At 44.0% G+C, this 17,196-nt stretch overlaps 1 protein-coding gene across 1 annotated transcript; it reads right to left on the reverse strand.

Moving 5' to 3' along the window:
* Nucleotides 1-975: 975 nt before the first annotated feature.
* Nucleotides 976-4,748, reverse strand: LOC146762424 (uncharacterized). Its single transcript, XM_085540626.1, has 2 exons — nucleotides 2,463-4,748; nucleotides 976-1,104 (listed from the first exon to the last, which is right to left on the reverse strand). The coding sequence occupies exons 1-2, from the start codon at nucleotides 3,998-4,000 to the stop codon at nucleotides 1,101-1,103; spliced, it is 1,542 nt and encodes a 513-aa protein (XP_085396752.1). The 5' UTR covers nucleotides 4,001-4,748; the 3' UTR covers nucleotides 976-1,100.
* Nucleotides 4,749-17,196: the final 12,448 nt, after the last annotated feature.

The raw sequence follows: 17,196 nt of genomic DNA on the forward strand, positions 1-17,196 counted from the left end.
TAGCTTCTTTTGACTCCAGTTCATACTGGAGTTCTAGCATGTCTGGTACAGCAGCACTTAATGGAGGTGTAACTTCATTCAGGCCACGGTAATCTACCGTCAGCCTCCATTCCCCACTGGTTTTACGCACTGGCCATATGGGGCTGTTAAAAGGCGAGTGCGTTTTGCTAATCACTCCCTGATTTTCTAATTGGCGAATTAGCTTGTGAATGGGGAGCAATGAGTCCCTATTGGTGCGGTACTGCCGTCTGTGAACCACTTTGGTGGCAATTGGTACCTCTTGGTCTTTTACCTGGAGCAACCCCACAACAGAAGGATCATCTGACAGACCAGGTAAAGTTGACAGCTGCTTAACACCATTTGTGTTTACAGCAGCTATCCCAAAGGCCCATCGATACCCCTTGGGATCCTTGAAATATCCCATCCTAAGGTAATCGATTCCCAGTATACATGGAGCCTCTGGACCAGTCACAATAGGGTGTCTCTGCCAGTTTTTACCAGTGAGGCTTATTTCGGCCTCCAACATAGTCAATTCTTGGGAACCCCCAGTCACTCCATGGATATATATTGGTTGTGTCCCTTGGTGACTTGAGGGCATTAGGGTGCATTGTGCACCAGTGTCCACCAAGGCTTTATATTTCTGTGGTCGAGATGTGCCAGGCCACTTAATCCACACAGTCCAGTATACTCTATTGTCCCTTTCCCCCCCCTGGCTGGGGGCAGGGCCCCTCTATTGTTTACCTCGGCGGCTTGCAGCAACTGGAACTTTCCCCCGTTTGGAAGAGTTCACCTTGGTGGTTGTTTTGGATTGTAATTCTTTCACTCGTGCCTGAAGTGCAGAAGTGGATGAGTTATACCACTTCTTTATATCCTCCCCATGATTACTCAAGAAATACAACAAAGCAAAACGTATGGTCTTATCATTGTCGTTTGCTTGAATACGAGGTGTCTTATCGTTGTCATTTGCTTGAATACGAGGACGTCTCTTTTTTATGGTTGAGATTTTCGATGATACAGGTCGAGAGGAACTCATGTTGTTTAGCTCTCTCAATAGGCGATCGTGGAAATCCTGGTTTCCATCATCTGGTACCACCGTGGATTCATCTACATCAGGCACATTAGCCAATTTGTCAATAATATCACTTTGTGTTTCCTCCACTTTGTCTAACCTTTCCACTATTTTTTTTCCCATTTGGACAATGGCTGAAGTATAAAGCTTAACTTCTGTAGCGCTTATAAATAATTCAAGCTCCTGAAGTCTGCTAATTAGCTCATTTACAGGGGGCTTTCTTTCCCCTTTGCCATATACCAATGCAAGTGCACTGGCATGCTTTTCTGGAGCTGCCTTTGTAAAGTCACGCCACATTTGTCGTGGAACGTGGACTGCTTCAGGATCATGTAATTGGTTTGGATTGTTACGATTGAACTGGGGGCTGTAGAGCATTTCCACCAGAGCCCTTTCTCTCAAAAATTGGATACCTTTCTCCATATCAGTCCATTTCTTTTTCTCAGGCTCCAAGTCCCGTTTAAAGGGGAATCTATCTCTTACCGCTATCAACATCCGCTTCCAGAGGGTGTAGGACCGATTTTGGCATGTGCCTATACCTCTGTCCACACGTGAGTCCCTGGAAATGCTACCCAGTTGGCGAGCTTCACTGCCATCGAGCCACGCACTGTTGGCACCATTGTCCCAGCAGCGAAGTAACCAAGTGACCATATTTTCTTTTGGCTGACGTGTGAAATCCTTTCTCAGATCTCGAATTTCACTCAGTTTAAAAGATCGATCAATAATGGTCGTAATACTTTGCTCACCTTTTGCTCTATCAAGAGTCCCAGGTGTTGATGTTGGCAGCTGTGTTGATGAGGCTGCCCCATCTATAAGTTTGGACTCGAGAAATTCTCGTAAAGAAAATCTAGCTTTTGGCTCCTCGTCTGACTCTGACCCTGACTCTGACGCTTGTGTTATTTCCTCCAGGCGACCTTCCTCCTTTTTCCTCTCTCCTAACTTTCTCTCTCCTAACTTTCTCTGCTCCTCTGACTTCTTCTCCTCCTCTAACATCTTCTTATACTGCTCTAACAACCTCTGCTCCGCCGACTTCCTCTGGTCTTCTGACTCCTCCTGCTCTCCTGAGTCCCCCTGACCTCCTGAGTCCCCCTGCTCTCCTGAGTCCCCCTGCTCTCCTGAGTCCTGCTCTCCTAACTCCCTCCGCTCTTCTAACTCCTTCTGCATTTTCTCTATCTGAGTTGAAACTCGTTTTGTTTTTCGCCCTCTTACAGGGGCAACCAACATTGTATCTGGTGCCCCCGGTGGTTGGTTAAGTTGGAGTACATACGGTTCAGACTTGAGGGTGTCGCATTCTGCCCTGAGGACGTTATAACTAGACTGGAGGGCGTCGTGCTCAGACTGGAGAGCGTTGTGCTTACACAGGAGGGCGCTGCGCGCTGCCCGGAGATTGTCGTACCTGGACTGGAGGTCTTTGTGTTCAGACTGGAGAGTGTCGTGCTCGGACCGGAGGGCATCGCGCTCAGTCTGGAGAGTGTCATGCTCGGACCGGAGGGCATCGCGCTCAGTCTGGAGAGTGTTGAGCTTGGTCTGGAGGGCATTATGCTCGGTCTGAAGAGTGTTATGCTCGGACTGAAGAGTGTTGTGCTCGGTCCGAAGGGCATTGTGCTCAGTCTGAAGAGCGTTATGCTCGGACCGGAGGGCATTATGCACAGACTGAAGAGTGTTGTGCTCGGACTGGAGGGCATCACAGTTGGATTGGAAGGCATCATGCTTGGCCTGAAGGGTGCCGCACTCAGACTGGACGGCGTCATACTTGGACTGGAGAGTGTTGTGCTCGGTCTGGAGGGCATTGTGCTCGGTCCGGAGGGCATCGCGCTCAGTCTGGAGAGTGTTGTACTCGGACCGGAGGGCACCGTGCTCGGACTGGAGAGTGTCGTGCTCGGACCGGAGGGCGCTGTGCTCGGACTGGAGAGTGTCGAGCTCGGACCGGAGGGCGCTGTGCTCGGACTGGAGAGTGTCGTGCTCGGACCGGAGGGCGCTGTGCTCGGACTGGAGAGTGTTGAGTTGGGATTGCAGGGACCTTTTCTCATCCCAAAGTTTTCCTGCGTCAGCTCTAAGATTCTCTTTCTCGTACCAGATTGAGTCTCGTTGGTACAGGAGATCTTTTCTCTCAGCTTCAAAAACTTTTTCTCTCTCTACCTTCTCATCCCAAAGTTTTTCTGCGTCAGCTCTAAGACTCTCTTTCTCGTACCAGATTGAGTCTCGTTGGTACAGGAGATCTTTTCTCTCAGCTTCAAAAGCTTTTTCTCTCTCTACCTTCTCAGCCCAAAGTTTTTCTGCCTCAGCTCTAAGACTCTCCTTCTCGGCCCTGAGACTCTCTCTCTCAGCTTCAAAAACTTCCCTCTCAGGAATGGTATTGACTAAGGCCCAATAAGCATTAGCTAGGCCCAAAATCATTTGTGCCTCCTGAGATCTGCCTGAGCCACAACATTCCTGCCTCAAATATGCAATCAAACTCTCAGGATTCTTCAAGTGTTCAGGAGTGAAGCTCCATAACACTGAAGATGTCTGTCCTTTGAGAATCTCTTCAATTCCCTGCCACTCAGTATTCTCTGGTTCTAGGGAAGACTTCCTCCGGATGTTATAAACCCAGATACTGAGTGAGATTATTACAATAATCAACAGTAAGATCAGGGAGATTAAGAGTGTGGCCCACTGATCATTCAAAAACTGCATAAAGGATTCATAGAAAGAAAGAGGAGCACGCTTAAAAATCACCATTTCTGTATAATTAGTTGCATTAGTTGCTCCCTCTGGAGCTGTATACAGATACGAAGTGAGCATTGCTAACCATGCTTTCAATCCATTATACAATTGTATAGCTCCATAAGAAAAAGTGGCTAGCTTAAACATGGCCCAATATGTTCGGAGCGTCTCAAAAAAGGAACCAATGGCACACAGTCCCTGGTAAAACAAATTTAGTAGAGAAAACATTTTTTTTTTCCTCCAATAGAGAGAAAAAAGTAAAAGAAAACAAAGCTCAGCAGTGTTTATAAAATATACCGGAGTATTGGCAGTCCGCCTGGACTTTCAAGGTCAAGCTCGCAGGTGCAGAATCGCAAACACGAGATAGCTCCTTAACAGGGAAAAAAACTCGTAGCTCTGTTAAAAGCTAAAAGAGCAACAGAAGAAAACACAGAAAAACAGCAACTCAATTTGCCCGCATTCTCCACCAAAATCTGTCACGGTTTGAACTAAAAATCCACCTGCGTCCGTGACAGGGGGCCGTGGGCCCCGGAGGGGCCCTAGGCCGAAAGGAAAAAGTTAATTAGGAAAAGAAAACAGCGGCAACGATCTAAGGAGGCACACTTATTTACTAAATACTATATCGAAATACAGGATAACACAATATAATACAATATAATTGAAAATTGAAAATTGAGCTAACGAATCAAGCAAAATAGGAGAGAGAATGAGTCCCGTAACCGAGAGGCCTACTGTGAATCTAGGCGAACGGCTGAAGGCTCCCACACACTCCCCTGAACGCCAGAACTCGAAAGACGTCAGTCTGTTCTGCGACAGAGTTAATATAGAGTCCAGGTCCCGTGACCTATCGTGTTGTTCCCTGGGAGATGTAGTCTTCTTCTGATAAGTTGCAGATTCAGTAAAATTATTCATGCTTTATATGATGTTATGATGTGGAATACTGATAGCAAAAATTACAAAATTATTAAACCATGACAAGGGGCTGCCTGCAAAATAGGCCAGGCTGGAATATAAGCCTTTCTCCCTTTCCTCAAGTCCTGTAAAGCAGAACATCCAAAAATGTGGTGTTAGAAAATATTTCCCTTTCTAAAAGCATTTCAGCATCAAACTCTTGGTGCAATTCAGGTTTGAATTCATGCACTGGACTACAGCACAAGTCTAGAAGATAGTTGCCTCGCTGTACATTCGGGCCTGGGAAAAGCAGCCTAGACAGGCTTCCATTGTTCCCAGGCACAGACCTGCCACGATTAAGATCTCACATCCAATACATTTGATTGCAACAGCAATCAAATGGAAGGGGAAGATACTGAGCTGGTAGCTCCAAGTATTATCAGAAATCCCTCCTGGAGCATGGAAGTGTGCCACATAGAAACCCCCATCTGTCTGCAAAGAGACTTAGAACAGTTCCACTGTTTCACCCACCCCATCAACAAGGTAAGTACTCTCTCACTTCTTCACTCTTTGGTTAGTCCAAATCCTTCATACGCCATCAATTGGCCATGACAATTAGACAGATTTCTTTCAGTTCGTAAGTCCAGGACTTTAACCCAAACAGTGGATTTAATGGGATTATAATTCTCCAGTGGCAGCTGCTGCAGAAAGCAAAGAACAAAGTCACAATGCTGGCACATTTTACAATTGGCTTTTATTTCCTAGGGATAGCTATCAAAATGTGAGCCAAGGGAAAATGGGATTGTAATGCCCATTAAAGAGAAAAAGTCAAAGATGGGATACCGGTCTGAATCTATTTCAGGCATATTATTCGTTACTTCTGAAGTTAAGCTTTCAAAAGTTCAAAAGTCTGTGCTATTGACCAGTGAATAGAAAATTATCTCTTCTCCTAACTAAGCCTAATAAAGGAGGTAGAAAAGGAAATAGATAAAAGTGCCAAAAGATTTTCAGTAGCGCAGTTAAACACTGCCATTTTTAACCCCTCAGTTGTGCCACATTCAGGGGTCTAACAGGTTGTATGATGATAGCTTTGCCCAGAGACATCAGACTTGTCTGGTAACCCCAGTTTTCCTGACAGTTTTTGAGGAACTCAACCAGATTGTTTTTTTTAAAGTGCACTATAATACCTATAGATTCATTCAAAGACATCTCAGATATTTGCAGATTTTAATGCCAGGGTTCCAAGAGTCAGAAGAACTTGGGTACTCACCTGGTGGTGTTTCTGCATCTCATCCCATCACCAGGATATCCTATCTTTCCTTCCCAGTTTGTGAGGGTGGCATCCTTGCATTGCAACAGCTCTGAACTCATCTCATTGGGATTTTTCAAGTCATAGCAGAATAAAAAAGCAAAGTACGAAATTCATCTCTAATAGTAGGTTCTAAAGGGGATTTCACAATGGACTAGGACAATTCTCACATGACATGTTCAACTAGAGGATGAGCCAATTGTGAAAGCCACTACATTCCTGTTCCACTAGACCAGGTCTTGTTCATCATAATCTCATAAAACTCAGTTTCATTTCAGCCTCATTTCAAGCTTCAGCAAATAGCACATCAGTCAGTTTTACCCAAACTGGGGCTTAAGACAGTTCTGCTTTTACATATGTTTGGAGAACATCTATATGGAAAGCCTCCAGAATGTCCATAAAGATATCTTGTAAATGAGGACATTCTTGAAGCTTCAATCAAAATCAAACAGCTCAGTTAATCTTCTTTAGAGGGAAGCAGTGCACGTCTTGACTATACCTTGGACTTTGGGTATCAAGTTTAGTCTATCGCTTTTTTTGGAGAAGGCTCTGGAGAGACTTTATAGTTCTCTTCAATGACTTGAAAGAAGATTGTAGTGAGGTGGGAGTTGGCTACTTCTCCCAGGTAATAGCTATACTATTAGAGAAAATGACTTTGAGTTGCACCAGAGGAGAGTCAGGTTGGATATAAGGAAACATTTCTTTTCAGAAAGAATGATAATACAATGGAACAGGCTGCCCATATGTCTATAGACATATGTGAAAAATTGTTGAGCTACGTAAAAACTGATAAATTGAAACTGAGACGGGACAGAGAATTGTCATTATTTCACCTCCACTGTTAGGTACTTCCAGTTGTAAAGGAAACTAAAATACTTTGGGATTTTTTCTTTTTGCTCTCTGAATTTTCTAACCTCTTTCTCCCCCATCATACCATCATCCTAAAATTTGACGTGTCAGCATGAAAGACCAAATCAATGTTATAGATTTCTCACTAAAAACGATTTGGTTTAGAGACAGGCACCCACTGATTTCTGTTGCTCACTGGTTCTGGAGGAGTGGAGAGAAAAAAAGAAAGAAAAGATGCTGTTTCAGTATGCTGGCATATAAATAGACATAGGAATCTAGTTTAATTTACCCAGCCTTGAAAAACTGCCAGCCATAACAAATGCTATTACATAGCAGTGAGCCTGTGTGCTGGAGGATGCTCTAGGGAGACATCTATTAGACTCCTGTTAAGGGAAAAGTTTGACTGATGGCCCCATTTCTGATGGTATTTTCCTCTGTCCTGCATATAAATAGTTGTAATACTTAAACTGCTATTCTCAGCTGTAATAGACATAATTTTAGAGGTTTTTTGTGTGCTTTTATAAATGAGCTCTCAGAGGAAGATAGCTGTGGAGTGCGCTAAGTACTCCTTAACACATCCTCTCCCTTATCTGTCCTTTCCCTTCCACCTCAGAGTTCCCTGACACGCTACATTTAGAACTTCTTTTCTTATCACGGGTGTGATGTAAGGTGACAAGGGTCTACATAGAATAGCTATTATCTAAAGACTTTCTCCAGAGGCATTACTTAATCCTGAAAATATTTGGAGAGTGAAAGTTCCATACATTGGAATTCACCCAAAGAGTTCCTAAAGGCTGATGGTGGATTTCTCCACCACCCTTCATCTGGATGTCTGTGTGGATCCTTCTGTATAATTCATTTCTAACTTAACTTCTGTAATCACAATAAAAGTTTAACTTATATAAGGCAGAATAAATTAAGGGGAGGGGTTGGGGAGAAGGTTGCGCCCCCCTGTGGCGCAAGTGGTAGAAGTGCCGCTCTGCTACACAGCCTCGAATCCCGGGGGCTGGACTCGATGATCTCTAAGGTCCCTTCCAACCCACACGAAACTATGAAACTATGAAACTATGAAAGGGGAAGAAAAACTCATTAAAGAGCTGGGAGAAGGGACATCATCTCAAATCAGCACACCCAAAATAACCTCTGCAAGTTCTAGCCTTCATGAGGTTTCCTCCCGTTCCTTTCCCATTACTTCCCCCTCCCCATCTACATTTTGTATCAACAGCTTTCAACTAAATTCTTTTGCTTTCAAGTTGATTTGTGATACTTCCTTTTGATATCCCTATTCCTTATTATGCAAAAATTAGTAGCTAAACATTCCTTCGCAACTTTTCTGTGCCCTTTCTGGTAGCTCATAAAGCCATTGCATTTCTCCGCCATTAACTCTTCCTCCCTGCTAAGTCTCTCCCTATGGTCTCTCCCTGTAGAGTGCCAGACCTACGCCTGGATAACCATCATGCTCCCCTGTACCTCTAGATCATTTCAGTCCTTCTCCCCAGACCCTAAAGCTTCAGTACCATTCATTGCCTCTCCTTATAGTGCATTCTATGGGTATGGGTACCCCATCCCTGGAGGTGCTCAGGGCCAGGGTGGATGGGGCCCTGGGCAGCCTGATCTGGGCGGCAGCCCTGCCCATAGCACAGGGTTAAGACTTGATGATTTCTGAGGTTCCTTCCAACCCAACCCATTCTAGGATTCTATGCTACTGCCGTGACATTTCCCTTCGTTATCTCACAGATTTTGCAGCGTGTGAAGAAAAGGGGATTAACTTTGGATCGGGAGCTGTCACTACCACAGCATCACAAGTTTCTTTCACTACAGCTTGCCCAAACGCCACAACTCATTGCTATACAGTTTATTATTCCTTAGTGGAATGATAGGCAGCTCTCCTACAAGGTCAGTGCAGCACACACACATTGTTTAAGGGCTGCAGCCAAGTTTATAACTCAGCCTCTAGAGCTAAAGCCTGTACCGCACATCTGAGTCACGCAATCGGAGGTGAAAACTCACTCTGAAATTGACCCAAGTGAAACTGAGAAATTTCTCAGACTGAGTGTCCTCAGCAGTATCATTTGTTGTTAGCTAGCACTTTTCTTCCTCTTCAGCTCCCTTCATAAATCCCAAGAAATAGCTTTTGGCAGTTCAGTGTTGTTATTGACAGATGTTTTACTATAATCTTCACCATATTCTTCAGGGATGCTCCACGTAACTAAGCACTCTGTGCTTCTCACATACCCTGACGAGGAAGAAACAGAGAGAACCTCCTGAGGCACTTCTAGCTTCACTTCTGACACACATTCAGTGGATAAACGCACACTTCATCAAGAAGAAACAGTCAGAGCTTTATACAAAACCTGCCACTTCTACGTATGATTGAAAATAGTTGAGCAGGTCAATAAATGTAGTAGAAAATGGTTTTTCAGTGTAAACGTGAATGCACACATAGACTTGGAAATGAGTTCCTTCCCTCTCTACCTCCACAGGTATTATCATAATATTCAAATTTCCAATAAGCCCAATATCATGGGCAAAAGCACAGCTACTACAGACATGGGAAAGGCACACACAAATAAAAAGCATAGGATTAAGCAGACCCATTCACTTTGGCCAGTGTGTATACAAAAATAATGAGCCTATCTATATAATTTGATCGTTATGTCATGAGAGTCATGATGTAGTCCTGTTGCTCTAGCCTCAGAGACTCAGGCAGCAGAAACAAGGTGGGCAACAAAGGGTTGAGACACCAGGTCATAGAGAAAAGCTGACTTGCTTGAAAAATTAGTGTTGAGCTGCGTTATAAATCTGTTATCTGTTTTCAGGTAGAGGTTGGTCAAGTGCCCACACTAACCCAACTCTGTGTTTACTCAGTGCTGAGGAAGAAGCATAATCTAATTAACCTTAACCTCGCTACCAACCTTTGATAAGAGTTACGAAATCTTACGTTTTGGTCTGTGAGTTCTCTGATTTTCCAGAAACACAGTAGGAGATCAGGATTAGTCTGTAGCTACACACACACACACACACACACAGAGCGCAGTTAGGCTCAACACTTGTTAAATAAGAGACCAACTCAACAGGGAAATATTTGGAAGCATCTCAGTAGTTATAATAGAGCAGGATGAGAGAAAACAAGATCACTAATGAGAATGCTGTGTCCCTTTAGTGCAAGCAGAATAGGGTTGTTCACCTCCCAAGGCAGCAGTTTTTGAAGTCATGCCCTCTATAGAGCAGCTTTAATTCTGTTTAAGTGTGATTTCTCCTACACGAACATTTACGAGCTTTCTGCTCAGAGGAGATGCATACACCACACTGTGTCTCTGTGTACCTGCATGGGATACTTAACAGCACCGAGGGGGAGAGGGAAAGCAAAAGACTGAGCACCTCAGGTTGAAAACTGATGAATTAATCATACAGTGCTGCACAAGAGCAAGACAAGGGCTCCTGTCTGTAAGCAGCACTGCTGGAGGACACAGTCCCTGTGATTCCAGCAAGCAATGGCAGCACAAGCATGCATGCAGGAATGTAAAGGCTATGGGGGTGATCCATAGGAACTTGTCTCTAAGTTAATTTTAAAATTGTTTTGCATTCAGAATTATCCCCACATTCAGGTCATGGCAGCACTGTGGACCTGCCATGACTTTGAGCTCACCCAGCGATGAGCAGTGCATTTGAGAGAAGCCTGTTTCAGGGCAGACAGGAACCTCATGTGAATTTCACTAGCCAGAACTGGAGCCGCTGGGCTGATGCAAGGAAAGCAGTTGTACTTCCTGCTGCTTTTCACTTAGGGGAGCCTATTTTTATCTCAGTGGTGTGATGTTTTGCAGCACCAGCAAGGATGCCAATAAGAAAAGCAAAGCACACACTGCATGCCAACACCCTGGCTATAACACAGGTCCTCAAACAGAGCTGGTAGCACCTCCCCTCCAGAACATACTGCTTTTTGAAGCTGTGAGCAATAGCACTCTCTGATTCATTGCCAGAGCCATTGGCACCCAGTAACTTGAGGGTGCCTTGAGCCTTCCCTCCAGCACTGTCACAGCATCAGATGCAGAGGAAATTAAATGTTTCATTGGTGGGAGGGGGCATCAGAAGGACAAGGCTGTTTGCTGTACTTAAAAAGTGTCAAGGTCCCAGGGGCAGTGCTGCTTCCCCATGGCAAGCTCTACAGCATCTGAGGAAGGGCACAGGGTACTCAGTTTAATGTACAGTGACTGTTATCATGGCCACGCACTTCTCACACTGAGAGGCGAATATGCTTGTATGAATGTCAGAAAAAGGAGACAGTGATCAGTATCCAGCTCAAAGAGCCCTCGGGGCTCTGAACATTTTGTACAAAACCATATGCAACAGCTGTACTCAATGCTAAAGCATCTATCTCCAAGATTTACAGCTCGGGAGCTGAACAGTCCCCTGTATGAACTGGCTGACCTCAAGTAAATCCACAAAAGTCATTACAGTCTATGGAGCACCAGGGTCAGCAGTCAGTTGTGTCAAATCCCAGGGGATGGAAGCTCTCCAGCCGGTTCCCAGCTTACCTCTGGGAATGGTCTGGCTACCACTTATGTGATAACTTGTTTTGGTGACTGGTTTTAAATCAGAAGAGAGTTCTCCCATAGTCAGCACCTGTACTAACATTGCTCATAGGTCTACATGGGACTATGAATGGCGCCATGAGGGAGAGAGACAGGCAGCTGCAGCACAGAGCAGGAGTCCAACTGCTCATCTGACCCAAGAGCGGAGCATTATCCACACTTTTCTTTAACATAGACTTTAATTTCCTGTTCATAACTACAGCACGCTACAGGGGAAAAAAAAAAAAAAGAAAGAAAAGGAAAAGGGGGAAAAAAAGCATTATTGTTAAGTCTTCCATTTTGTGTAATGTAATAAAACACAAGGAGGATAGAAATGTGAAAACTGTCCAGGATTCGATCTCTCCCAAGAAAAGTTATGGGACAATCCCAACCATTCTCCAAATGGAGAATTACATTCTTGGCTGTATGTGTGCATAGACAGGGAGACAGGAGAGACAGAGCCTTGAAAGACAAACGTTTTGCATCAGCAGTTTCCCAGTGCAGCTACCTTGATCCAAAGGCCAAAGTGAAACATATCTCCAGAATGACAAACCTGTTTATTTAACAAGGGGGAGAGGAGGTAGGAAGGAACTTGAAGCTATCTGATGGCTCTTTGAAGTCTCTTGAATGGCGTCAGATTAAATGTGGTGAAGACCTACCTTCTTCAGTGATCTTCCATCCAGACACAGTGCAGAGGCAAGAGGAAGATGACATCTCAGGGCTGTTGGGCAGAAGCAGAGGTATCACAGCAGTGCTGTACTCCTGTGCGACACCCACCTGCACCAGGGCAATGTCAGAGTCATGGCTCACCATGTCAAATGGAGGGGCAGCACAGTGGTTTTAACCTGTCTCGCCTGTGACCACACTAGAGGAGTCAGGGCAAAGAAGGGACAAGTTGCCCTGTAAGTTCATCCTGATAAAATAGCTATAACGGAGGAGGGCAAAACTTCAAAGAATGAGCAAGCTCATTAAAGAAAAACAAATAAGGTGCAAGGACTTCAAATGAAAATCCCCACTTTTCAACTGAGAATATTGCCAGGGCACTTTTAAATCTCTTGAGCCTATAGAAATGGTTGACTGTAGCACTGTGCAAACACAAGCTAATAAACTGTGGAATTACAAACCAATATATTTTTTCTAGTGTGTCACCTCTTTTCCACGTGTATTTCTTCCTCCTCCCCATTAGAAGAGTCAGCAGCCTTTTTATAGACAGATATATTGCTCAGCACCAAGAGAGTAAAATATCGAGGACGCTCAGTCATCTGCCACATTAAGTCTTTACCACAAGTAATAAGAACCAGGTATAAAATATACTTTCATAAGCTGTAAGTACCTCAAGGAGACCAAGTTACTGGACTTCCATTCTCATTCCTGGATCTGTGCTGTACACCAGACATTTTGCAGTGCTGCCGATACAGTTTTCTTTGTGTACACAGATCTGGTTCGAGAAATATAGTAAGGACAAATGTATCACAGACAAACAAATGTATCACAGACAACTCTCATGTTCTTGCTTGTTTTTCACCTGTTCCGTTGAATCTCTCAGGGTTCTATCATGGTCTACTGTCACTGTCCAGAGTCAGGGTTTATTGGATCTGTATAACGAGAGCAAACGTATTGGAGCTACTTATAGTCAATTGTTCACCTTCCTTATTCAGCAGTCAGACATCCCTTCTGGCTCTTCTCTAATAATTCCCAGGACTGCCGAGCAAGTGCTTCATACCACAACTAATGCACTGCATCAGTTTTGACACTGTTACAGCTCTGATTGCAGGTAGTCCAATTAACTTTAACAGATCTCAGAGGCAAGACAAAGTCGTTGCTATCTCCCAAATCACCATTCACAGGAGGAAGGGCAGAAGGGAATTTTCAGAGGTGTGAATACAATCTGTAGCTCTCTGGCTGCTTTCTCTCCAGCCCAGAGGAATACGCAGCATGAGGAAAGGAGCAGAGACAACAGTTGGACAAACTCATGATGGCACACAGCGGGCATCTGTCAGGTTCCGTGTGGGGCTGATGATAACCCCATCACACTGGTAGTCTCCAAGGAGGTTCAGAGCAGCATGCTGTGGCCAGCTGTGAGGAAAGGCCTACTCAGCCCTAGTAACGTCACTGGGGGAAGGCCACAGATACAGAAAAATGGCTGCACTTTTGCAGGCAAGTTTCTTGTTTTTCTAGATAACCTTACACAGTGGCTATAGGTAGGTCAGAGATGCAGAAGACACCACATTTGCCACCATTTTGGTGGCCATCCTCTGGATGTACTCCAACAGGTCCACATCTCTCCTGTACTGAGGACTCCACATCTGGATGCAGTACTCCCTTTCAGGTCTCACCACTGCAGAACAGAGGGGCAGAATCACCTCCCTCACCTGCTTGTCACACTTCTTTTGATGCAGCCCAGGATATGGTTGGCTTTCTGGGCTGTGAGTGTACATTGCTAGCTCACGCCCAGCTTGCCATCCACCAGTACACCCAGGTTCTTTTTGGCAGGGCTGTACTCCATATATACATCCCCCAGCTTGTGCTGATAGTGAGGGTTATCAGAATAACAACATTAACAAGGCTGTTTGTTTTGGGTATTAGAAGTTACTTAGTCATCTCAGTTCCCTGAGAGACATAAGAAAAAAACAACCTTAAGTCTTCTCCTTTATTCAGGGCTGACAGCTCTGCCATGAGCAGCTACTCTGTTTTAAAATTATCTTGACATAATGCAGCAGGATTAGATTAAAAAATAGGCCTGGCTGTCTAAGAATAGATGCAAATGGTGCAGACATTCTCAGACACAGCAGGTATCTCTCTACTAACCAGAATGAATAAAAGTGAGCTGGGCTCTGAATCCTCTGAAGCTGTTCTCCCCATCACTTCCAAAATGCACCAGCATAGTATTTCCTGGACTCAGCACTGGTTTGGGAGCTGAGAATCCACAGAGATTAGCTGCAGGAAGCAACAAGATGTATTTTTAAGATGAGAATTGATATCCCTTAAGCACTCATGTCTATAGCTAATCTAGGTTTCTAAAAAACACATAAAACTTTTGGACATGGTCTCTTTTTGAAAAAGTTCTCATTTTGTTGAGAAGAAAAGCTTGCATGGCGATGGTAGTCAGCGACATCAGCAAGTAATAGCAGACAGAATTTATCTCCTGCTATCATACTACAGGCATGCTAAAATAATACCAGCTAATAGTGGAACTACAACAGATAGTGTGAATGCATTCCACTGCACTAAGAACCTCTTCTTGAGGACTATTTGCCACCATCATGATGGTACCAGAAGAATTTCTGCTGAATGGTCTACTTGTAAAGCTGAGGGCCTACAGCACATCTACTGGATGATTCTTCTTCCTTAGGAGAGCACACCATTTGCACAGCATCTGGAATTCCCATCGCTGCAGCTGGACAGGAAGCTTGTATGCTATTCCCAAGCAGCTTTCCTGTGAGAATGTGAATTTTCTACAGCAAAAGTGAACTGGAAAGCATCAAGTGAAACGCTTTGGGATGCTGAAATTCTCCCCTAGAAGATTATAAGTTTGATTTTGCCAGCATTCTCCCCTCCCGTGTAAGTACACACTCATTTCCAATGGAAACCAGATTTCTTTTCAAGGGAGTTGTAATGTTAATAGTCATTCAGCACTTGGTAAACAAATGCAACTAAATTACCACTACAAAACAGATGGGGAGAAAATAGAAGCAATTTGCCAAAGATCATTTGTCATTGGTAAATACAGGACAGTTTGGGCCTCTTATGCAGCTTTTTTGGTATGAAGAAATGGACATCTCATCACTCTACTCTATTTTTTTGGTTCACATATAGGCTTGTGAAGATGTAGCCAGAATTCAACTCAGTCTTCACTTCACTTCTGAGTGCCAGATTGCTTTTCACCTTAAAAATAGATATCGAGCTCTGCTAAAGTGAGTCTTGTGCCTGGAAACTGCTTTTGAAAGAAGCTGTGGTGTAACAGTATGCTTTCCTTCAGTCTAAGCAGGAGGAACATCTGGAAATACATACTCAAGAAAATTAAGAACATTTATTTCGCTAAAGATTGTTACGTTGATAAAACTGAAGTGGGTATAAAGTGAAGAATTAAGAAAATATTTCCTTCTCAAAGCATTGCAAAGAGATGCCTCAGGTTAGCAATTTTTTTCATTAATGAAATCCCAACCAAATTAGCTGAATTCATAAAGAATTCATGTCCATTGCAGTGGAATTAGACACCAATTGGCAACCGTGCTTTTGCTCTGCCTTACTTTAAACATTTGTCTTCTTAATGAAACTCAGAGCAACGTTGCTCTTGCTCTCTCCTTTGATAGGGATGCAGAGCAGTAGTGTGCTCTGCAGTAGAACATGAGCATGGTCCTGTACAAAGTCCCTCAACACCATCCAGCAACATGGAAAAACAGGGCCTCAACTAGGACGTGGGATCTCCTATGCCAATGGTACACTTGGCCTTGTTAGGCAAGATACCATATGAACAGAACATATTCTGGTGATGTGGCACCTGATTCCACAGGGATTTCTACTTTGCAAGTATTAATACTAACCCAGCTGACTTTCATCTTCTTCATCACTGTAAATGGCAACTGAACTGTAAATGCAGCCTGGGTTAAGTTCAACTGCAGAGTCTTCAAACTCCAGTTGTAAAGAGAATAAGCAAGAGGGAATCATCAAGAGCAGGGTAGTAACTGAAACACTTAACCTTCTTAACCATAGGCTAGAGAAAAGTCACATTTAGGAAAGTGAGCATGGCGTTCCTTGGCAAGCAAGTCACATTTTGCATTAGAACAGTCTGTGGGCAGTCTTGGCCTAATAGTGCAGGCTGTTCCTCTATGTGAGGCTGTAGACAGCTGCAGAGGATGGATCCAGCCTAAGTCTTGCCTTAAGGGATATCTCCTTCTATCTCTTCTGGGACACTCCATGCCTTATATTTTAGAAGGATATTCCCACTGGGATGTTCTTTCAAGATCTCTTCCTTTGTTTGGTTTGGTTTTAATCCAGACCAAATGATCTAACACCAACAGAGCAACGGTAACCAAAAGTAGGTTTTCATACCCTTGGGCATCCCTAGATTTAACACTGTTTATCCACCCCTTCACCAAGGCAGCAGGGGAGGAAAGATGTTCCAAACAACATAAGATGACAAGACAGAACATCAGTTGGATGCTTGCTGTGCTCTAACAGAGATGTGCAGTAAAACTAAAGAGATATGCTGGTACTATGTGTGGGAACCATCGCTGCCCACACACAAGAATAAACATCTTGGTATGGGGCTAAGAAACAGCCTGGGGATATTAACACTGCCACAGTGGAATAGCTGGCTGTTCACTGCATGATCTCTACCTCTTCTTTATCTTCAAATGCTCTGGATTTCAAGATAAAGCTATGTAGGGATGAGATTGGTGCCAACAGACTTAAAGCACTTAGAACAGTCACAGCAGCTCCACGCACTGGTTCAGAGGTGATGTTTAATTGACAAAATACGCCCTGAAAAGAGTCAGTGACCTAGAAACCTTACAATTTATGTTCTTGCGTGTCACAGATGTTTCTGGCAGGATTTTATTGGATCACTCCCCTGAATGGTTCTCAGTGCAGAGGTTTAAGTGCAGTTTCTCCTTTATTACCTTTACAGCATACTCTGCTGGAGCCTCAATGAGCCAGTGGCACTTCGTGTTCCTGGGATACAAGCCAGGGTAATTAGCAGTATCAATCTTTCTCTTTTCCACCAGTATTGCAACACTCCCACAGCCCAAACCTACAGTACAGAAAGAGAGAACAGAGACAATGGAATGACTGGCATTACACAG

Source organism: Coturnix japonica, chromosome 1, assembly GCF_054131305.1.
Source record: "Coturnix japonica strain WE chromosome 1, WE-NBRP24, whole genome shotgun sequence".
In the NCBI taxonomy this organism is placed as follows: Eukaryota; Metazoa; Chordata; class Aves; order Galliformes; family Phasianidae; genus Coturnix; species Coturnix japonica.